Source organism: Zootoca vivipara, chromosome 11 (genome assembly GCF_963506605.1).
Source record: "Zootoca vivipara chromosome 11, rZooViv1.1, whole genome shotgun sequence".
NCBI lineage: Eukaryota > Metazoa > Chordata > Lepidosauria > Squamata > Lacertidae > Zootoca > Zootoca vivipara.
In genome coordinates, this window is record NC_083286.1 from 25,471,509 (window position 1) to 25,495,812 (window position 24,304).

Genomic DNA, 24,304 nt, shown 5'->3' on the forward strand with positions numbered 1-24,304 from the left:
TATATATGCACTGTATGGGGTACAATTTATGTGAAATGCATTGAGGATTAGCCAGATAGCTCCCATTAAGGGAATTGGAAGTCTCACATCTAAACCCTTGTGTGCTGCACCAAAAATATATTCTGACTGCATGTGCAAATGTATTCACATATTTTAGTTTAAATAATTAGTTTGTTTGTCCAAAACAAAGTGTTCTACTTTGTCAAAGGTCAGCGAGAAATTAAAAGGAGTTGTGGGCACTGTTTAATAGACTGTCACGTACGAATGTAAAACAAGTTTTAGCTGAAAATATGAGGCATTGGGTGCCATCCAGAACCATTAAAAATCAATCTGAGTCCTGCTGTTGGCTTGAGTGGAATATGTTTTATGCCCACTATGCTTTTAGCAAGTCAGTTTTCCATGCCTAATAGAATGGACAAGATCCTGCCACTTTCATCTGTCTGAATAGCGTATTCTCAGCTCTTGTATTGAAATCAGTGGGCCTAAGTCTCAGTGGGACTTACTTCTGAGTAGGCATTCCTAAGTACTTACTATGTACACTATTGAAATCAGTGTGAATTATTGCTGCACATCATTTTTGTGAGGTTTGGTTTTTGATGTGAACGTTGTTTCAGATCATAGAACGAAGAGGTCTGTGAAAAATTCAAAACTTGATCGTTGCACGTTTTTGGCACCTATTTACTGATATTGTTGCCCTAATATACTGCTGCTTCATCACTCTGTACATTCTGCCCCAGTTAGTCATCTACATGTGACTTGGATGGGGCAAGGGGAGAACAGCCAGATTGCCTTGGTCATGGTGACACATGCCCTCATATTGGATGTCCTGTCCCCTCTGCCTCCCAGAACAGTACCCGTGCTTTTACAAAAGGCTGTATGTTTCATGGGAAGTAAACATTTTCTTGAAACGTGCCCTATGCTATTTTAGTTCAGCGCTACTGAAATCATGCATAGGATTTCGCTGTTGAAAGTGCTGAACTTTAGATGGTTTGAACCTCTGCCCCCTGTCACGGGCGGTCTTACGGGCGGTTTACGGGCGGTCAAAGTCCTGGCTGAGGATGGCGGGACCGGAGGCAAGACGGCGGGGCGGGAGCAGGAACAGGAGTCTAGAAGGCAGGAGTCAGGAAGCCAAGGGTCCGAGGATCAGGAAGCAAGGAGTCAAGAAGCCCAAGGCAGGAAGCGTGTTGCTGTGGCAAAGAGCCAAAGGGAAACGCTGAGCTTATATCCCTTCCCGGCTCTTGCCACCAGGTGCTGTGAGTTACCAATCGGCCTCACCTGTGCGGCCGCCCCTTGCCTCTTCAGAACAAACTTAGGAAAGCCCCCATCATGCAAAGCCCTACTGGTCACAGGGCCTGGCTCCTGCACGCACTCCTGACACCCCCTCTCATCACTGAAAAGTACATCCAGGACTAAGTGAAGTGAGAGATGGAATGGTATCTCAAGATATTTATGCACCTTTCTTTTAATTGCGGAATGCTGTCCTTGATTAAGAGACTTAAAAAAGACCAAGGATGCACACCCAGAACCCTACAAGGCACTCCTTAGTCTACATCAGACATTCCCAAACTTCGGCCCTCCAGATGTTTTGAACTATAATTCCCATCTTTCCCGACCACTGGTCCTGTTAGCTAGGGATCATGGGAGTTGTAGGCCAAAACATCTGGAGAGCTGCAGTTTGGGGGTGCCTGGTCTACATGCTAAATGTGATGTTTTCTCAATTATTTGTTAAGATAAGTGCACCTGATACTTTTTAAAAGTTTTAGACCTTAAAGGATGTAAGATAAAAAGAAGTTAAAAGGTACTTGCTTTTTCTGTGTATACAGTGAAAGAAACAGTAAGTGAAACAAACATTAGGTATCTCCAAGACATGCGCTGTTAATCCATCGACTCCATCTAGGGTGTTTCACAAGCATATACAGTAGATTCTTTGGGTTTATATTAGAATAGCATATTTGAGGCCTGGATCTTTTATTAGTGCCGCCACCTGTTCTCCTAACTTAGGTTCTCATATTGCTCTATTTGGACACAGAATGCCCTGTGATTTACTCTTCTTTCATCCCTGACCAATGCAGACCCATTCCTGCTAGCCGGATTCTGGGACTGCTCTTTTTATTTGCATGTGTTCAGGAAGGGGACAGACTCACAGGAGTCATTGCATGTCTGAAAAGCATAATGCAGGCAGCTGTCTGGGGATTCAATTTTGAAAATAATATCACATTCAATACACTGGATACAAGTCTCTCAATGTGTTAGTCAAGTTAACTGCTAGAGCTGGCATGTTGGAATCCAGGGATGTATAAACTCTCAATATCTGCAGAGTAATTCCAATTTATCTAGCAGTGAATCTGCTAAAGCAAGATGAATGCATAGTATAGGATATTCAAGCATGCAGTATGCGAAGTATTTGAAATCAGCAATGTATTCATTTATTATATTCTATTATATGAATCTGGATTTCTATTTTTAAAGGGGCTAGACTTGATAGATATTGCACTTCTGTAAGGTAGCACAAAAAATACTCCTGTACTGTTCCTAGGGCAATTCTCTGGAAGTGGTCTGTATTACATAAGATAAGAAAATTTATTGCTAAGTCTCTGTGCATCTGTAAATGGCACGGTCCTACTTTATCCTTTCCCTGCATGCTCTCTTGCAGAGATTCAGTCAAGGACTGACTAGATAGTTAAGCTGAAACACCTACTATTAAATTGATCAGATAGGTCGCAACCGACTTTATTGATGAATTATATGAATAAAATGATAGGAATGTTGCACTCTCCCACCAGAAACGGCAATCAAACGTTTGTTCAGTTGATTAGAGCATCCTTGCTAGTGTGAGCACAAATCAGGCTACTGACTTTCTCTTGCTCTTCTGGCTCCAGTGTAAGAATTGAATCAGGCATATGTGAAAAGCCGTAAGGGAGGACAAATAAACCTGTATGCATGTAGACAAGGAATGTAGAATAAGACTGTGAAATATCACAGAGATTAAGTCAAAAGACGGAACTTCTGTAGATTCCGTTTGGATACACTTTCTTTTTCCCTCTCTTTCTCCACTCCATCAAATTTCCTGCCCACTATTACACAGGCAAAGTTTAATGAACCTGATTCCTTAAGTGGCCTGTGTACCTCAGAAGAAGTCATATTTTTCATTCTCTAGAGTGATGTGTGGTCAGTGTTTTTGATTTTTTATGGAGTGGCATTGTTGTGCTAGCTAATGGTGCCATGGCATTCTACATGGTGGGAGAAACCTGCTAGTATTATTCGAGATACTCTTGGTGTCTGCCACATGGCCAAGTATAATCTCTAGATGGGCTTAAGCTTTCTTGACTCAGGAGGAATGCCCGTAAAATAGCCATACTTAGCCAAGACTCAGGAAGTAACAGGTCCCTCCTGAATAAAGGAGATTGGTCTTCAGCATACTTGGTTGCAACCAACACTGGTGCTCTGCCTGCACCAGTGCCTGCACCAATTGCCTGCACCAATTTTCACTCGTACAGTGGAACTTCCCTTTCCTCTTGATTGCAGACACCACCACACCTCAAACCCTCAATATCTGTTAGGGAGCAGATTAAGGGGGATGCAAGGAGAGGAGGAGGAGGAGGAAAGTTGTGTTGCGATGCTCATGCAGTGTTGAATAAAACAGTGTTTCTCAACCAGTGTGCCTCCAGATGTTTTGGGACTACAACTCCCATCATCCCTAGCTAGCAAGACCAGTGGTCAGGAATGATGGGAGTTGTAGTCCCAAAACATCTGGAGGCACACTGGTTGAGAAACACTGGAATAAAAGCTCATTATGTCCGCGTCTAAACACTCAAGAACAAGCATGCATGCAAAAAGATGGTAACTTGTTGGTTATGTAATTACAAGCAAGTAGTTTATCCCTGCTTCACAAAATACTATTGAACTAGGTCATATTTAATAAGGATGCTTACCTTTTTATTATCACTAAACATAGCTAGAATTCAGTGTAGCACCAAGGAGACAAAGCAACAATCCCCTCTACTGATTGTAAGTGGCTGGGCAGAAATGTCATAGCAGCTGGTTCTGAAGGTTCATGGCTCTGCAGTGGAGGAGAATGTACTATTGGAGGAGAATGGGGTGGCATGGCAGGCAGAATTTAGCCCGCAGGCCTTAAGTTCCCCTCTGCTGTACCAAATCATGCACTATTCTGATTCCCAGTACAGTGGTACCTCGGGCTACAGAAGCTTCAGGTTACAAACTCCGCTAACCAGGAAGTGGTTGCTCCAGGTTAAGAACTTTGCCCCAGGATAAGAATGGAAGTCACGCGCCAGCGGTGCAGCGGCAGCAAGAGGCTTCATTAGTGAAAGCATGCCTCGGGTTAAGAACCATTTCAGGTTAAGAACGGACCTCTGGAACAAATTAAGTTCTTAACCCAAAGTACCACTGTACCTCTGCAATTTCCACAACACCTGTGGCAGATTATGCCTCAATGTCTTACATTTATATTTTGTGGATATTTTTTTCCATGCAGCAGATCTTTAGCTCTCCAACTGGTGGTCTCATAGGCATATTATCTGTATTATCTGTATAATTTTTACATAGCAAAACAGATAGAAAGATAATGTGCATGCAGATTTGAAGAACTGGATTGTAGATTTTTAAAAAAAACCAGGAATAATGTGTCTAGGCCACATCTGCTTGAAGCAAACACTCCAGTCTCCTACAGAAAATATTAGAGTAATTTCAGGAGGTAGATGCATATAGATCGAGGATGACAAACATTATTTTATGCTGTGTTATTTTTGCTACCTGTTATTCACATGGAAAAACTAGCCTTTGAAGCTGTCACACGAAAGGTTATGCAGGTCCCCAAAGACCCTTTTATATACAAAGCTGAAAAAGTCACTAAAAAAAAAAAGAACGAGTGGAGGTATTGTTGGCCCTCCAAATGAGTTGAGATCTTGTAGATCAACAATGAGAGACTGAAATGAGTGACATCTATTTTAAAAATGTTTTAATTTTTTTTTAAAGAAAACAATGCCTCAGCCTGTTCTTCATATAGTCTGAGAATTTATTGCTTTACCAGGCAGGTTTTTAATATTGCCCAAAGACCAGATGGCAGGACTGGAGAAGCTTTCACTCTCAAGAGACTTAAAAAGCTGTATGGTGAGCTTTTAATACATGGGTGAAACTGGCTACCCCATATTCTCTTCCCCCCTGAAATTTAAATATATCCCTTTTGCTTATTTTTTTCATGCCCTTATCAACTACTGGCTTCAACAAATGAAACAATCTGAGAACTATGTTTAGCATCCTTCATGCAACTAAGAACTGAGAATGTGAGTTCTTTCCCCCACTTTGTTCTTTCTTCCTCAAACTAATCAATTGCAGCATGCTGAAACCACTGCCACTGTTTTTACAAAGCAACACACTGTCCATAAATAGGTACTGTAAAAAGATAAAATTCACTTTCCTAAATATGTTTCTGCACAGAATGAGTGGCATCATGCCCATTGATTTACATACTGCATGCTTGTGAAAGTGGGGACTCTCAAGTGACATTACTGGGGGTGGAGACGCTCCTTCAGCTATACTGGACCGAGGCCGTTTAGGGCTTTAAAGGTCAGCACCAACACTTTGAATTGTGCTCGGAAACGTACTGGGAGCCAATGTGGTCTCGGCGGCCGCTCCCAGTCACCAGTCTAGCTGCCACATTCTGGATTAATTGTAGTTTCCAGGTCACCTTCAAAGGTAGCCTCACATAGAGCGCATTGCAGTAATCCAAGCGAGAGATAACCAGAGCATGCACCACTCTGGCGAGGTAGTCCGCAAGCAGGTACCGTGTTTCTCATATTTTAAGTCATCCCTACAAAATAAGCCATGGCAGGATTTTCCTGAGTTGAAGAAATATAAGACATACCCCAAAAATAAGCCGTAGTGGTGGGAGCAGGTCTGGATGGCGCTATGGAAGAGGAAGATGCCTGTCAGCGCCCGGAACCGGCTGCTGCTGCCCCTCCAAAATGTCCAGCAGCATGCACCGCGCCAAGCGCTGACCCGGCGGCGAGACCCGGCAAGAGCCTCAGCGCGTGCCGCGTGGAGCCCCAACCCGGCGGGACCCAGCAGCGTGCCCTGCTGAAGCACCGACAACGCGCGCAGCAGCAGCCAGTTCCGGGCGCCGAGCCGCGACAGGAAGAGGAGGGACGCAGCGGGACGCAGCTACAACGACAAAAAACACCCGGCCGAGCCTTCATTGGCCGCCGCGGCTGCCACTCGCTGGTCCCTCCTCTTCCTGTCGCGTGCTGCAGGTCCCGCCGGTCCCGCCGCTGGGTTGGCGCTTGGCGTGGCACTGCTCCAAGCCCCAACCCGGCGGCGGGACGCAGCAAGAGCCGCAGCGCGCGCTGCTCCGAGCCGGGATCCGGCAAGAGCCTCAGCGCGCGCCGCGTGAAGCCCCGACCCGGCGGGACCCAGCAGCGTGCCCTGCTGAAGCGCCGACAACGCGCCCAGCAGCTCAGCAGCAGCCAGTTCCGGGCGCCGGACAGGGGAGGTACCATACTGTAATTTTTTTAAAAAATAAGAAGACACCCCCCGAAAATAAGAAAAAATGATTATAAGACATGACTTATAATATGAGAAACACAGTAGGGTCTCAGCCTGCATACCAGATGGAGCTGATAAACAGCTGCCCTGGACACAAAATTGACCTGCGCCTCCATGGAAAGAAATATATTTCCTCTTTTTCAAAATCCAGATTAGCAACGAGATCTATACCAGGCTTCCTCAACCTCGGCCCTCCAGATGTTTTTTGGCCTACAACTCCCATGATCCCTAGCAAGCAGGACCAGTGGTCAGGGATGATAGGAATTGTAGTCTCAAAACTTCTTGAGGGCCGAGGAAGCCTGATCTATACATTAGGCAAGCAGCATGCACTTACAGTCCTAGTAAGGTTAGCTCAAAGATGTAGAACCTATGGCCCTCCAGATGTTGTTGGAGCCCATCAGCCTCTTGGGAGTTGTAGTCCAACAATGAATGGAGAGTCCTGGGTTCCTTATCTGTGGGGTGGCTGGATAGGGTGCTCCGATTCATTTCTTTTTTGCAGCCATTTCTTGATCTCTCACGACAACTCTTGCTTTTTTCATGCCCTGCTTCAAAACTTAAGAGATGACATGTTTTATTATTTCCTGCATGCATGAACTGCTAAATAAATTGTCCATTTGTAGCCTAAGTGTCAGTGTCCGGACACTTGAAACTTTGAAGTTTAAGTTCTGTATTGGTCTGGCCCATAAGTATTCGTTGGTAATGCCAAGACCAGCAAAATAGTTTAGTGTCTGTTTCTGGTTAACCTCGTCATTTCACAGCAATACACGCATATGTGCCACAGGCTTTGTATGGAAGAACCAAACCCGAGAGGGTATGGTGGAAAAGTGAAACTCATGAAATAGCTGGACACAGAAAACCTTGAAAAGAGCTCTCTGCTTCTGAAGAATGGTATAGAGCAGTGATGGGCAACCTTTGGAGCTTGGTGTGTCAAAATTCGCCAAAAAAACGAGCATAACTCGGGTGGTGTGTCACTTTGAGGAAAAAAAAACCCCATAATTTCATGATATTTATAGTTTAAATAACACAAATGTATAATTGTAATATATAGCTGTATTTAATAAACCAAAAACTAATTATTTAACCAAACCAAACCAAAAAACCCTTATTTATCACAAAGTGCCCAGAGTTGTGGAGCTTTTTTTGGGGGGAGCTGCTAACAAAAGTTTTGGAGGTTTTTTTTGGGTGTGTGTGCAAAAGTTGCTTTGTTTTTTTTTGGGGGGGGGTGCCCCAAATGCTGCTGTGCTTTTTTTTGGGGGGAGAACAGAAATAAATGATGAATAATACCTTCGCTGGAACTAACACACAGCACTGACATAGTCTGCCAAAGCGCCAAAAAACCAGCACAGAACGGGTTAAAAAATGAACGCTGTTACACCCAATCATAGTCTGCCAAAGCGCCAGAAAAAAACAGCACAGAAAGGGTTAAAAAACCAATCTCTGGCTACCAGCAACAGCGAGACAAGCTGTAGGAGGAGCGGGAGAACAAATGGGGGGGGGGACCAACAACAACAGCGTGAACGGGCCGATGGGGCGTGTGCCAGCAGTGAGGGCTCTGCATGTCATGTCTGACACCATCACTGGTATAGAGGCAAATTTGTGCAATGATATACATACATATATATATAAAAAGGAAATCAGGAAAAGTGCTGGTGGGTGGAGAGTGGTTCTATGAGCTGTGGCTTCCAATTGCTTCCGAAATGTGCACCCCTCTATAATGTATTATACTTTTTAATAATAATAAGCAGTCGGTTTATGTCAACTAAGTAGCATGGCAACCATTTTTAAAAAATATATATATACATGTTTTTACAGATAAATATGTGATCAGGGCTACATTAGTTTGAAATACCAGCCGTAGTCTGATTAATTTGATGGCTCTTATGACAGCATTCTTATCGGTGCATCCTGATGGCAACTGTCGAAAGGGTGTGTGTGTTGGGGATGAATCCTTCTATTCCAATCTGTGACAGATCTGCATGTGCTCATCCATAAACCCGTTTCTGTCTGTTTCTGAATTAATATATGAAATCTGCAGGAGAATATGGATTTTAAACACGTTTAGACACTTTTTGAAGCCGAGAAAACTGTGTTGCAAAACTCGGAGAAGTGCAAAATCCCTAGGATAATTGTGTGATGATTTACACATTAGTCTGGGAGGTGTGGATCAGGTTAGTCTGCAGTTAGATATCAGAGAAATCAAATTCCTCAAGCAACCTTTGTGGTACGCGTGAGTAAATGAACACTGTGTTAATTTCAAGAGCACTGGTTAGCTCCTTACAGCCTAACTATAAAATATTCTTCAGAAGTTTGTTGCATTGATCGAAATGGTGCTTATCTTCTAGGTAACGTGCTTTAAATCAGTGGCCCATTCATTCAGCAAGTACGCTGTTCTTCGTGTTGCTTAAGTGCATCATAAAGTATGAGGTCCTTGCTGATTTCAGTGGGATTTAAGATGCTTCTGGATTTCACCCAATATTTTTTAGATGGCTAGATGCCACACAGTGCTTTGTGAAAGCATGTGGGACGCCACAGCCTTGCGCGTTCATTTTCAGCCTTTATTTCACGCACACCTTTTTACCTGAGTTAATGTTTCATATTTATTTATTTTATTTCCCCCCCCATTAATCTCTTCCTCTTCAGGTGCAATCTAGCTCCCGTGGTGGAGTATGCTGCCGATGTGGGGACTAAATCAGATTTTATTACCATGAACCCATCAGTTGTACAAAGAGCATTTGGAGGCTTTCGGAATGAGAGTGACAGAGAGAAATTTGTGCATAGGCTATCCATGCTGAATGACAGTGTCCTTTGGATCCCTGCTTTCATGGTCAAAGGCGGAGAGAAGCATGTGGAGTGGGTTAATGCATTAATCCTTAAGAATAAATTGAAAGTGCGAACTGCCTATCCATCACTGAGACTTATTCATGCTGTCAGAGGGTAAGTGTCTGGAAAAGACTGGCCTGTCCTTGGCACAATAGAACTCATAACTAAAAATTTCACTAGAGTGAAAGAATAGCACTGGAAAGGTTTATGATAATTCTGTTCTGACCACAATGGAGTATGCTTTTGATAAAGTCATGCTTGTTTGCCTGAAAACGTTCCCCACTCATTTAGTCCAGGCAGAGGCAAACATTGGCAATGATTTAATTTGGTGATCCCCCTTTCCTCTTTTTTATGGGACAGAGTGACTTTATGAGGAATTATTTATAACAGAACCAGCAAATCCCAATATTGAACACTCTTATTTGAAAGTTGTGTTTCTGTCCTCCAGCTGTATGCGTTAAATTTCTTCTTCTGAAACAGGCCTTTAGTAGCCATAATTCTCCTGTACAATCAAGAAGATGGATAAGCTTAACAGGCCAGGCATGGAGTACCTCTTAGTGATTTGTTTTTCTCTCAATCCTTCTTGTACTTCTTTTTAAATCCTCCCCAAAAGTTTCTATGTCAATTTAGAAAAAATAGACAAAGGTGCTATTCTAATTTCAGTTTACCTGGTTGTGTAAAAATCATGTCTAGCTCCTATTGCCCTAGTTCCTCTGTTTATGCATTAAGAATTGCATTAGTCATTTTGTCACAAAAGTCAAATTCTTGTCTGTTGTGTTGTATTAAGTCTTTCTTAGAGACACTTCTTTCGGGGATTTATTTCTTCAATGCGCTGCATTGCTGTGGTGTGTGTTTTCCTGTTTTGCTTTTTCTTCTTTTCTTTTTTTAAAAAATGGTATCATAGCATATTTGTGGCTAGAATTAGCAGAGTTTTTCGGTCCATTAAGCATTGCTTGCTTATTAAATGGGAGATACCCTGTGGATTGAAGGTGCTTTATGAAATTAGAGGATTTTCATACTGAACTTGCTGACAGTATTTGTGCCCTATGCAAATTTAACTGTCAAGTATGTAGTGGGTCGGATGCAGAGAAATGTGTGCATAAGGAACTGGAAGAAGCAGACTTTAATACCCCTCCTCCCTGGCAGAAAACCTCCCCCATGAGCTGTGGAACGGGTCTGAGAGAGTAGGGAATACCTGAAAACAGAGGTCGCCTTCAGCCATTTTTTTTCATAACCCCTCTTTTTCCTCTCAGCCCACTGCTTTATCCCATCCAGCAATGTCCCCCAATCCCCAAGAGCTTCTGGTGGAGAAGTTCCTATTAAGCACACATTTCTCTGGATCCAACACAATATTTTCTTCATTGATAGAATGTTCGAATGATATTAATCTAATACAGGCGGTGACCATATTGTGCGGGGTGTGTGTGTCTATTTCCAGTCCCTGTGCGTGTGCATAAGCCTGCCTCATTCCACCCCCGTTCTTCCCTCTTCCGAGTCCAAAATAACCCGTGTGTCGGCGATCGCATGTCAATTGGACACACCTGAAATGTTCGCACCGTGGGCCTTCTAGCGGTTCCCTCATTGTGAGAAGTGAGGTTACAGGGAACCAGGCAGAGGGCCTTCTCAGTAGTGGCACCCGTCCTGTGGAACGCCCTCCCAGCAGATGTCAAGGCAATAAGTAACTATTTTACTTTTAGAAGACAACTGAAGGCGGCCCTGTTTAGGGAAGTTTTTAATGTTTAATGCTGTACTGTTTTAATATTCGGTTGGAAGCCGCCCAGAGTGGCTGGAGAAACCCAGCCAGATGGGCAGGGTATAAATAATAAATTATTATTATTATTATTATTCAGAATATTGCATCGATTTGGAGATTGACTTGGCTCTGCCATCAGAGTTAGAAGTTTCACATGCCCATTGCTGGAAACAGCAGGACAGGAGTGTGCTCTTGGGCTCGAGTCCTGCTTGTAGGTTACCCATAGGAATCTGGGTGGCCGCTATGAGAACAGGATGCTGGACTAGATTGGCTATTGGCCTGATCCAACAGGCTCTTCTATGTTCCCCGTTAAAAACATTTTAAATATGTACCAGAAGGTTTTGTCCATTTTGCAAGTGTCCCTGATATTGTTAGGATGGGACTCTTTCTTGTATCCACATATGTTCACAAGTCATTTGAAAATTATAAGTATATTACACAAGCACAGCTATTAATCAAATGAACAATCTTTTTTTAAAAAAGTTTTAATGCAGTAAATGGGTTTTTTTTAAAAATGAAATAATCTAGAAACAAATCAAGCATACATTAACTTCCATAGAGCAGTGTTTCCCAACCTTGTGCCTCCAGCTGTTTTCGGACTACAATTCCCATCATTCCTGACCACTGGTCTTGCTAGCTAGGGATGATGGGAGTTGTAGTCCCAAAACATCTGGAGGCACAAGGTTGGGAAACACTGCCATAGAGAAGTCTCCTTTCAGCTTTTCCATCATATTCCCCAGTCTATAGTTACCCACAAGCAAACAAACAAAACCCTTCATATTTTCCCTGTGAGAGTATTGATAGAAGTTCAACTTATTTCCGCTCAGATAGGGATTGAGCATGCATGGGAGAAGGATTTGATTCAGCTCTCATTTAATGGTAAACCTGCTTAATTTCCAAAACATTGCATGAACTGAAACACAGCCATCCTTCGAAATGGCTGTACAGTGTCTACAAAAATGTCTGTGTGAGGGTAAAGTGTGCATAAAAATGCATATATTCATGAAAATGACATACAAGAATGCATTCTATCTGGAAAAGGAGCTTTGCAAAAATGTGTGTATTTGGAGAAATTTGCACTAATTAATTTTCATGACAGCTGACGTGGAAATGTGGAGAACTGAACAAAAGATTAGAAAAATGAGCAACTTAGAGAAACCACAATTGACAGATTCTCTCATCCCTGTTCTCGATAACACATGCTGGCTATATTTGCATTATTCGTACATCCAAGGAAAGACTGCACTCACACACAGAGAGTAGAGCCAAATACCTGAATGCCTTTTCCAATTGTTCTCTGTGTGACTTTTCTCACAAGCAGTTGAAAGAATTCAAATGCAGGCCCTGTTTGAAAAGGCTGGGTTTTTTACTCAGCTGTAATGTTTAAGCTGGTCTTTTAAATCCAACTATCCCCATCTTCAGATCTTCCCAAGAAGAAAAACTGTGACATTCCACGCAGCAACATGAATGATCTTTTTACTCTAGCATCTGAACATTTTTCAGCAGCACTTTTCTGGGGCCCTTGCTCCCCATAGCTTTGTTGATTGCTCTGTTAAATAAGCTCATATCACCTGTTAGTTACAGAGGTAGAGAGTTGCCATCATTATACTTGGTTGGGCTCCTGTAGAGCTGCACAAAAATCAAGGAGACAAACCAGAAATGAAACAGTTGCAGGGTTTGGGGTTTTTTTAAAGCCTGGTTCAAAGATGCAGTGATGGAAGAAAGCTATACATGAAGTTCTGTATGTCATGCAGCTGTTTTGTTTGCTGTTGGATCGTTTGGGGAGAATTTAAGACCATCAGAGCCATTTATGGGGGAGGGGAATCATCAAACAACAAAGCAGACAGGCTTTCAGAATTAAAAAAATCAGGATTAAAAACTAAAAAGCAAAGATCTTTGCCTCCTTTTGAAAGGAAATCTGAATGAATGGAAGGTCACCTTCCTCGCATTGCAGGGGGTTGGACTAGATGATCCTCAGGAGGGCCCCTTCCAACTCTACAGTTCTATGATTCTATAATTCTTGGGAGAGTTGTGGTGTTCCAATGAAATAGGTCCTGTACTTGCTTCAATTTCAGTTGTGAAGGGACCATAGGGGGCCATTTGAGGATGGTCTTAATCAGAGATGCTTGCAAATTTTTCCTGAGCCAGGTTTAGGGAAATCTTTTAGGAGCTCATAAAAAGCATGTTCCAAAGGCAAGGCGAGCTTTACTGGCATTATTCTGTTTGGATGAAAATCCATGGCAGAAAAGATGTGCCAACTTCCCTGGCTGACAAATGCTTTCCATGGCCAGAAGAGAGCTGTCTCCTGGATGAGCAAAGCTTTATCAGCCAGGCATCATGGCAGCAAAAGATCCAGTTGAAAATAGTTTTGGCATGCTGAATATTTGTCTGCCAGAACCTCTACCAGCCACTTATTTCATTACTGTTTAATGTGATGGAACAAGGTTGCTCCATCCCATTAAATATTACCAGAATCAAGAAGTATAGGGGCATTAAAGAGAGTAGAGAAGCCAAACCTTCATGAAGGACCTGCATAGGTTGCTGTTACTATCCCATTTTTGGACTTGTGTCCCTGCCCCTCTTTTCCCCAGCCCTCTCTGAGGTACTGAGTTCACTAATTCGGTGTTTATGCCACCATATGAACCCACTAGAAGACCTGTATTTTCCTAGCTAAACAGAGGGAAAGTGTCTCTTTAACTTCTTGCTTAAAAGCAGTGATGGGGCACACCAGCGGAGGTCATCTGGCAGGCCTGCTTGGGCATCTGTTAAACCCTGTCCTTGCCATCTCCCTGCCCCAGTTCTGTCCGTGTGGGTTTGTAGCAATGCCTGCGTGAGGAGTGCAGTCCCACATCTTTGCCCCACCACACCAACTGCTACTGAAAAGTGCTGACTATGTGGGCCTTCTCTGAGATGGTGCTATAGGAAAACAATGCAGTGACTAGAAAAACTGGGAAACCTGCTGGCTCTGATTGGGGACAATTCTTGGAGTTGATACTAGAGTTGGGTATAAATGATGCTGGGTCAACATGGCTTTGGTTGAGGCAGTTCCCTTTTCCTGATTGGACATATTTAGTATTTTTAGTGTCATATTTAGCAGAGTGTACAACAGGACTTTTCAGAAATAATGTTGCCAAGAAGAAAATATATGAGTATTATGTGGTGGTTAAAATTTATAAAAATGTAATATTTTAAATGAAATTGTACATTTCATATTTGTGTGTGTGTGTGTGTGTGTGTGTGTGTGTGTGTGTGTGTGTGTGTATCCTCTTCTCTTGTTATGGAAACCTTTAATAACAACAACAACCACCTTCATAATTGATCTGCACTCATCCATAAGAGATTAGAAGTGCAAAATACATTAAGCTATGCTGACGCAGATGGCGCTGTGGGTTAAACCACAGAGCCTAGGGCTTGCCGATCAGAAGGTTGGTGGTTCGATTCCCCGCGACGGGGTGAGCTCCCATTGCTCAGTCCCAGCTCTTGCTAACCTAGCAGTTCGAAAGCACATCAAAGTGCAAGTAGATAAATAGGTACCGCTACAGTGGGAAGGCAAACGGCATTTCTGTGCGCTGCTCTGGTTCGCCAGAAGCGGCTTTGTCATGCTGGCCACATGACCCGGAAGCTGTACGCCGGCTCCCTCGGCCAGTAAAGCAAGATGAGCACCGCAACCCCAGAGTCGGTCACGACTGGACCTAATGGTCAGGGGTCCCTTTACCTTTACCTTTATCTTTACCTATGCTGACTTTAAAGAATATTTAAATCAAATGAGTCTTGGATTCTTGGGTACCACACTTCCTTTCTGTGGGCAGAACAGTAAGAACAAACTGGAAAGTACTACATACATATTGTCCTGACCACAAAAATAATGGAACTTAAAAATTGTATTGCCTAGGGCAGTGCTCCCCAACCTTTTTATCGCCGCGGACCAGTCAACGTTTGATAATTTTACTGCGGCCCGCTGAGGGGGGGCCGTTGATTGTTTCGTCGCCCGCCGAGGGGGGGGACATTGATTATTTATATTTTATTTAGATTGTTTTGATTTAATAATTTTAATTTAATTGTATTTAATGTTCCTTGGGCGGCCCGGTACCAATTGATCCACGGACCGGAACCGGTCCGTGGCCTGGGGGTTGAGGACCACTGGCCTAGGGGAAACTGTTTCAGAAAATGTTGCACATCCGTATTCATTTGTTAAGCCTTTCTTCTCCCCATTGGAAGAAAGTAGATGTGTGTGTGTGAGAGAGAGGCAGAGGGTGTGTGTGTGTGTGTGTGTGTGTGTGTGTGTGTGCTTCACGCTGGGTAGAGAATTTCCTCTGGGATGCAATGCCTGAACAGGCACAGTGTTGTGTTTTATTCTATTATGAATCAAGCCTCGTATGCACTGAATATGATCTGTGCACGTCAAAGCAATCTTGCTCTTCCGACAAAAGGGAGTGATATTGTTGTCGGCTTCAGCTGCTATTGAGCACAGCAAGATCTTGAAAACATGACCCATTAAGTTACTATCTAATAAGCAAATTATGGCAAATTAAGGAATGCACATTTAGCAGAGGCATAAGAAAGAGTACAATGGGGAACTGAAGATTGCTGCTAGCTCTATGAGGCGGGGTGTGTGTGGAAGAGTCAGGAAATAGCAACGTACTCGCTGAGGCCTTGCCTTTTAATTGAAGAAGGGAGGAAGCTGTGAAAAAGCTTCTTATGATGTTCCCATTAGATAATACCAGTTATCACTGGCTGCACGGAAACACCAAGAGGAGATAATGTGGGTGTTACTGTTGAAACACAGATGAATCTGATTTGTGGGAAATACGAACCTATGGAAGTTAGTCTAATGTATATACTCTTAGACCACCACTCCCAGCTAGTAGATGGCTCTGCGTACTGTGGGAGGAGGAATGTGCAGATAAGGCCAGAATAGCCATAGCTCCATGGTAGAGTGCACACTTGGCGTTCAGAAAGCCCCAGCATCAATCTCCAGCCTCTTCCATTAAAGCAGGAATGGCTAATATTGCTGTATCCCAACTCACATCATTCCCAGACAGCATGGTCGGTAGTAGGAATTACTGTTGCTTTTCCGAAGCCATCACTTCAGCATTGGAGGCAGTGTTAGAAAGTGAGATATGAAAGCTAGGAGCTAAATGGCACCTTAAACCTAGGTTGCGCGTAAAGGCCACAATCCACACACACACACACACACACACACACACACACACACATGAAATAAAGACACAATGACATTAATGGGCAAAATTTGACCACAACTTTATTGATTGCAGAATGTGAGTGGTATTGGTTTAGGCATTGGCACCCAAACTATAACTGACTCCTGCCCGCCTTGCAGGGAGTCTGGTAAGGGTAACCACCCGAATAGGGAGCTTGGCCGATGGCAATAAACTTGAGCTCTACCCCGGGGCTCCCGGTGGGACATGGCATGGACCTCACCCCTCCGCAGGCTTCGGACGAAATCCAGACCCCCGGATTCCTTGAACGGAATACTCTTTATTATGGAGGGGCAGGTGATGGCCACCCCTCCCCCCACCCACTAATCCAATGCCTAACTGCCACACGAGCCACTCGCTCGCCGCCACTACCCTCAGAACTGCTAGATATGAAAGCTAGGAGCTAAATGACACGTTAAACCTAGGTTATGGGTGCAACAACAGAATGTTTAGGCACACTTTTTAAAATAACAATAATGCAAAGCTGAAAATGAATGAACTGCAGCCAAAATATTATGTTCATTTTTCACATGCCCACTTCCCTAATATTTTTAAGTCTTCAGAGAGTAGCTGGAAGTGGGGAGGCAGGAAAAGGTCCTCCTTTCCTTCCACTCTGCAGTTATAATCTGAAATCTTAGGTGCAGTACTGCGCCCAGAGATCAGAAACTGCTTGCGCTGATGAAATTCCCTGTTGCAAAATGCGCCTAGAACAATGGCAGTTTCGAACACTGATTGGAGGTTCTCAGTCTATAAACCACAGGAGCTGTCCCATAGCAAAGGTACTAACATATTTATAGACAGCATTGGGGAGAAGTTGTTGGTGATGCTGGGACACCTTGGGCCTGTTCTTCCTACAAATTAAAAGCACTCTAGTCTTACCTCATTGATCACTGAAAGGATGAAGTTTAGCCTTTAGGAAAACAATTTCCCTCAAGTCCACACATTATGCCTGCCCTGGGCATGGACACAGGCACCTGAAACAGCTGCCACTACCTCTTCCAGCCCAGGCTTTGTGGAAGGGGGTTCCCAAGTGAATGGCTGGCAATGCCACTTGCCTGTTCAAGCTTAAAAAATCCCGAGCCGGATAATAGTTGCAGTAGTGGTAGCAGTGCCTGCTGGATCTCTGTGTTTGTGGCACAGTGGAAAAGGAACACAGGGCTGCTCTGGAAATGACTAAGTAGTAAAGCAAACAAAGGGAGCAAAAAGATGGGTGATTAACAAAGCGGAGAGTCTGTGCCAGCGGGAAAATGGGTGAAGCCCCTCATTGAGCTCAGCGTTGGGTAAAAGAACAAAGGCCTGTGGCAGAGTTCCAGGACTGCAGTTTGTCCTTGGGAAAATGTTAAGACACCAGTCAGTTGGGAGTAAGCTCAGCAGTTTATAATTGTATGGGGGGAAATAAAGATGTAAACGGAAAGTGGCCATGCCCTAATGATGTGGGTGGCACCCCTCCGCCCTCCAGCCGGGTCACTAGGTGGTCCTGGATGCCCTCCCACAACACCGCCCCCTCCCAGGGAAGGGGAGCAGACATGTAAGATTGATTTGGTTAAACTAGAATATGTAGCCTTAATCGAAGGAAACCATGGAAGGATGGGTGGGAAGTCAACTAATTGTATTTTCCCCCTCCTTTTTGTGCTTAATTCTTTGTTTTTTCTTTCTGTATTTATCAATCAATCAATCAATAAAAGTTAAAGCATTAAAAATGCATTGCAGTTTTCCCTGGTGTGCTCTAGAGCAGGCATGTCAAACCTGCGGCCCTCCAGATGTTTTGGACTACAATTCCCATCTTCCCCAACCACTGGTCCTGCTAGCTAAGGATCATGGGAGTTGTAGGCCAAAACATCTGGAGGACCGCAGGTTTGACATGCCTGCTCTAGAGGAAAGGTTAGAAGTTAACCTGTGAGCAGGAAAGCAGGGCAATCTGCAAGGCAACAGACAGAATGGGAAAAGCGAGACCTTGGAGTGTAAAGCTGGGAGCCCTTCCATCCTAGGCTCAGGTTGTAAATATGTGTAAATAAACTATATATCATAGAGATACCACATTTGTGTGCCATTTCCAAAGGAAACATGAACCCTTGGGTAAGTCCCTGGAACCCCCTGGAATCTCACACTGCAGTGGAGATTGGGGGTGGCATGTAACAATATATTAGACTGTACAGTACTTAGATTAAAACAAACAAACATTAAGCAATATATAAATGCTTTTGAATGCATACATGCATATATACATCCACTCCTGGTGCAATAGATCACATCACCCAAGTGTAGGCTAAGAGGCAGGCTAGCAGAATTATCACCTATGGCCCAAAGATCAGGAAAGTCTTCAAATATTAAAGAAACTTGCCTCCAGTACCACCTAGATAGCAGGTAGGTAATCATATCATCTCTAACGACGTCCTGATGATACAGCAATTGCCACTTTAGTACCAGTGTTGTACTGACATGTAAGACATACCCTCATAAATTAATGTATTTTATCTGGAAGGTAAAGGAAAGCTTCCCTTTTAACATTTGCAAACAGTTTATTTCATTCTGATCCATATTAGCAACCAGGCACTGCCTTGTGTTTTATTTAAAATAGGAACATTTGCATAGAACATCCATTTACGAAAAGTGTTGTTGTTTTTTAATTAGATTTTAATGATGAGGCTGTTAGTCAGCAAAGTCACAGAGGCTGTTATGGCACTTTTTAATACATAGAAATTAATCCACTGTCATTTTTAAAAAAAATAATAATAATGCAGGAATCTTTCTTTTTAAGCTCTACCAGAGGCACATCATTAGGAACATCTCCTCAAGTAGCAACCTGAACTCAAATCAATATAATCTGAGTAGGGAACACATAAACAGGACGGTATTATATTTAATAGCCTAAGTGAGTCCATTAAACTGTTTTGGAGTAAAGGAATATTTATCTCCGATAGTAACATGTCCCTTTGTGCCTCTCTAACAGGCTCTGGTTTTACCTTCAGAAAAACACAACTGCTCAGTAGATACTCTGGAAAAGAACAGAATTCTTTTTTTTCAGGAATATAACATTATATTATGAGTTCTATCTCTAAAAACTGCCTGAACACACACAATTGAATTGTTTATTATTTATATCACAGTAATAATGCCAAAGTTTCCAGCTGAGCATATGGCCCCATTGTTCTACTTTTTGTAGAAAATACAGCTCAGGATATTACCGTGTTTCTCATATTATAAGACATGTCTTATATTTATTTTTTCCTCAAAAAAACACACTATGGCTTATTTTCAAGGGATGTCTTATTTTTTTCCTCCTCCTCCTGCCGCGGCCGGCATTGCTGCTGCGCCTATCACTATGTCTTATTTTCGGGGTATGGCTTATATTCCTTGAATGCTTAAAAATCCTGCTATGGCTTATTTTATGGGTATGTCTTAAAATATGAGAAACAGGGTAGTGGTATGCAGTCGAAGCATGAAAATTTCATTGTCAGCAACCTTTAATATTCAGATTATTTTGCATCCGCTTCTATCTCTAGAGCTCTTTGGTGTGACCTTGAGTTGACTTACCATCTTTAGCTTGAAGTTTGGAGGCCTTTTTTGGCTGAAAAGTGGTATATAAATAAATTGGAAAAACGTTTTATTTTATTTATTTTGATTTCATCAGTTCTTGATACCAGCTAATGCTGCAGCACACAGTATCATTAAAACAACCAGAAAAATCTGTTCAAACAAATAACAAATCAGATACAACATGTGAAATTGGTAGAATATAGATATATAATATTTAAAATTAAAAAATACATAATGCAACACCAGTTTACAGCTTAAACATCAGGTGCTCTCCACAAAAGCTGTCACCAAAAGGCAAGTCGGGCTGACTTCAGCCTTTCTGCAACGGGGAGGGAATTCTGCCACCAAGGAGCCACCATGGAAAAGAACCTGTTTTATGTTGCTGCACCATGATATATTTTAATAGTAAATATTTATCTTCAACAATCTCTTTGTTTAACTTTAAACAAAGTTAGGTACCTCTCTTGATTAGAAAGATCAATAGTTTATGCCCAGTAAACTATTCTGCGGACAAATAAGCACAGTTTCTTTTAACTATTGTATTGCAATAAATGCTGTGTGTTCATTCCCTTTCTTTTTTTGGCATCAGAGCTGTGCTTTGGATAACTGTGCAACGTATTTGTGCATTGTTTCTAAATAGTTTTTGCTAAATTTTGTTATATAATTGTGGGTACATTGTTGAAAACATAATTGGGATAATCAGTGCACTGCAGTGTTCATTAACAGTTGAAAGCAATTGCTGAAAGGTGACATTAAAATTATTACTTTCTGCATCTAGACTTCAGTGTCAGGTTAATTGCAAAGTCATTCCAGTTTCCAGGATAGAAATGTAACATTGAAACATAAGAGGAATTTGATGGATGTTTTTGGGGACATGAAATGCATTGCAGCCAGACTTCCTTGAACGTAGATCTCCTAGCTGAATTCAGTGGAGAGAAGATAACATATATGTATAGTAATATCCCTTAATACTCCACAGCTTGTCTTGAGTCAGGGATTTCAGGCACAGTGGTGTAGTGTGGATTGCCGGTACCCGGGGCAAGGCAAGTGTTGCTCTCCTTGGTGGACTGGGCAACTGTGGTAGGGGTGCACACCGGGGTGGTGGTGTGTGGAGCCCGCACAGAGGGTGAATGGAGCCGGCCTCCAACAGGCTCCTCGCCTGCTGCCTCCATCCACCCACCCTCTAGACCAACCTGTCTGCCTCTGTGCTTCAGCTGCCAGGGCTCTGTGCCTGTCGTGGGAGCACTCAATTGTGCCCCCTCAAAAATGTGTGCCCAGGGCCTTGGCTTCCCCATGCTACATTTCTGTTCACACAGCCACAGGTCACTGAGGCTTCAGTGCCCTGTATAGTCTGCTATTTGGCAATACACGAGATAATTCCATAAGGGCAAACATGTATCCTTTTGTTACATGAGGATATTTTGTGTCCTTTCATCTGCCACCTATACTTTGCCAGGGCCTTGCATGCCTTATTTTAAATGGAGGAACCCATCATGTTTGTTTATTTTTATAATTTCACCTTCAGCAATCTAGGAGGAACCTTTGGCACTTTCCTACTCATTCCTTTATACAAGCAACTGCACAAAGAGTATCCTGTTCTCTCCCTCCCCCCCCCCCCCCCAACACACACACCCATTTCCAACTCTAGTTTGTGAAAGACAATAGCGTTGTGCCTCTGTACTTCCTACCAAATGCTGGGAATGATTTAATTGAGTATGTGCTCAGGAAGACGATGGCTATTTATGATTACTTTTCCAGGGAAATTTCTTTTTTCTTCTTTGGGCAAAACTTCCGTTAACAGCTGTGCCACAAATCATCCATCTGAGGAAGTTTAGCTGCCCCGTTTTTACATAGGTCTTTGTAAGTTCTAACTAAAAAAGAATCCCATTCTTCGACTGTGTGTAAGAGGTATGTCATTGCCATCAACTCTCTGTTTTGCTTAATTTGTTTATTTGGTTGGTTCATTTATTTCCCATCTTTTCCAGAAGGAGCTCAAGGTGGTGTAGATGCTTCTCTGCCTCCTCGTTTAATCCCTCATTTAATCCACAGCAATGCTGTGAGGCTGGCTAGACTGAGAGGCAGTGAGTGGTCCAAAGTGGCCCAGTGAGCTTCATGGTTGACCAGGGATTTGAACCCTGGCCTCCCAGGTCCTACCCTGACACTCTAACCACTGTACAACACTGGCTTCCATTCCATTCCATTCCAATGTTTCTTTCTTCCAAGGCAGAGGGTGTCTTTAGGAATATGGCTAGGGGGAGATATTTAAAGACCTCTCTCTAATACATCTTCTTCTTTTTTGTGTGCTGGGCTTTCCAGTCTCCTGGTACCCACTCTTAGCCAGATCCGTCACTTTGCAGTCATCTGGGAACACAGGATTATTCTTGTGCTGCAGTTTAACGCCAATCTTAGAGCAGTTAAACCACCCTTCTTCTCCTTTCCCCTCTTCAGTAATGTACATATTTAGAGGCATCAAGCAAAATAGACTATTCAGAAAGGAAGAGGTGCAATTCCTTTTCTGTCATCTAACTGCCTTGGTGGAAAGGTGGGTGTAAGGGTGACTCCCTACAGGGAACCAGCCCCCATCATCCTAACGTCCACCTCGCCAAGCACAAGGAGCAGCAGTGGCACTGAAGCAGCCAGGGGGGAGGGGGGAGACTTGGAGGGAGAGAGAAGCCACCGTGTGGAACGATGGGAAAGCTCAGGGGAAGAGGGATGTAGGCAAGGGCTCAAGGATGCTGTCCTCCTGACAGGGAGGAGGCAGAGAGGGCATCACTCCTTCTGGCGCAAGAGTTAAGGAGAGCACCATGACGCAGGTCAAGGGGGAGATATTTTGGGGTGTCCCAACTACTTTGCTGGCGTAAGAACAGATGTACGCCATTGCCGGATTCTGATTCGGAATGAGAGGTCATGTTTTAAGCTGTCTGCACTGTAAATAATTTGACAATAAAAGTCTTTAAAGACAAACTGGACTCAAGCGGAGCTACTCTAGAGTAGCCACGATGACCCTCTGACAGTGGGATACACACACACACACACACACACACACACACACACACACACACACACATACATACATACATGCCTCTCTATCTGATAGTTCCTTGAGAAGCTGGTCCTATGATTAAATTTATAATTAAGATGCAGACACATATTGATGAAGAACCTTCTTCTCGAGATGTTTCCACACCATCCCCAGCATAGCTGCCAAGTTTTCACTTTTCTCGCGAGGAAGCCTATTCAGCATAAGGGAAAATCGCTGTAAAAAAGGATAACTTGGCAGCTATGATCCCCAGAGGCAAAACCCTCTCTTTTTCAGAAAGACAGTCTCCGGTGGCCATGCATCCCACAAAGCAAGTCAGGTATGATGTTGATGACTGAGCATCAAGTAAATTTGGGCCAGCTGGTTTTTGAAGTTGTGCTCTGGAGAGTGTGTGTTAATTGCTGCGCTGCAGGCAAATGAGATCTGGAAAGGACACCTAATAGAGGCTGCTACAGAATTGCTGCTACATATTGAATTTTAAAGCTGTTTATCATTTGGGGGGAAATTGCACAGGAGATGAAGGTAGAATAGGTGTGAGACCTTGAGATGACTTCGCTATTTACTGGAATGCGAGGTCAGTCCGAGCAGATGAAAGATGACTTAAGAGCTGTTTGCTTGCTAGTCCTCCGCACATGTGGAATACATTTTAATGGCGGAACGGGGCCACACTCTTTGGCTCTGAACATTTGGCTCCAGCACATTCAGTGGAATGTCAGACATGAGAGCCTAGCCTGTGTGCATAAGGTATCCTTTCTGGCATTCTTGCAGACATCAGCAGTAGGAAGACTGCACACGAATGCACCAGTGGAAACAATATCCTGCCCCTCCTCCTTATAGAACTTAAAACATGGCTGCCATCTCTTTCACACTGAGCTCCATAGAACAGCATTTCACCGAGTCCAGGCACAAGATTAGGCACGTGATCGGTTCTCTCACTGAAATACTTTAATTTAATATAGTGATTGAAAAACCAGGTTTAAGAAGCAAAAACTATCAATGACAAACCACCCCCATCTCCAAGCAGTGAGACATTTCAGGGATTTCGGTTTCCATGGGATGAAGGCCACTGGAGAGTGTGGTGTCTTTTCGATATGTGAATTTTATTTACACTGATATACAACCAGAGCATAAAATGGAAGAGCTAACAGCATTATTGCTTCAACATATCTTGCTCATTGGGTCTCTAGGACAAGTTGGACATTGATGTATTCCCAACTCCTGTTGTTCTCCTAGACAGATATGTCATCCAGCCATGTCAGTGTTGTGGGGAGGAAGTCTATCTGCTCCTTCTGGAGGTCTCTCTAGCTAGTTGTTTCTATGGCAACACATCTGCACCTGACTAACTGTTTGAAAGGCTATCAGTAGGGTTGCCAGACT

At 43.2% G+C, this 24,304-nt stretch overlaps 1 protein-coding gene across 1 annotated transcript in view; it reads left to right on the plus strand.

The window, feature by feature from the left end:
• The window catches only part of ST8SIA4 (ST8 alpha-N-acetyl-neuraminide alpha-2,8-sialyltransferase 4), an 83,842-nt gene that overhangs the window by 23,145 nt on the left and 36,393 nt on the right, over positions 1-24,304 (plus strand). Inside the window, exon 4 of the mRNA XM_035100005.2 lies at positions 9,199-9,492. Coding sequence (XP_034955896.2) covers positions 9,199-9,492 — 294 coding nt within the window. The remainder of the gene's footprint in view (positions 1-9,198; positions 9,493-24,304) is intronic.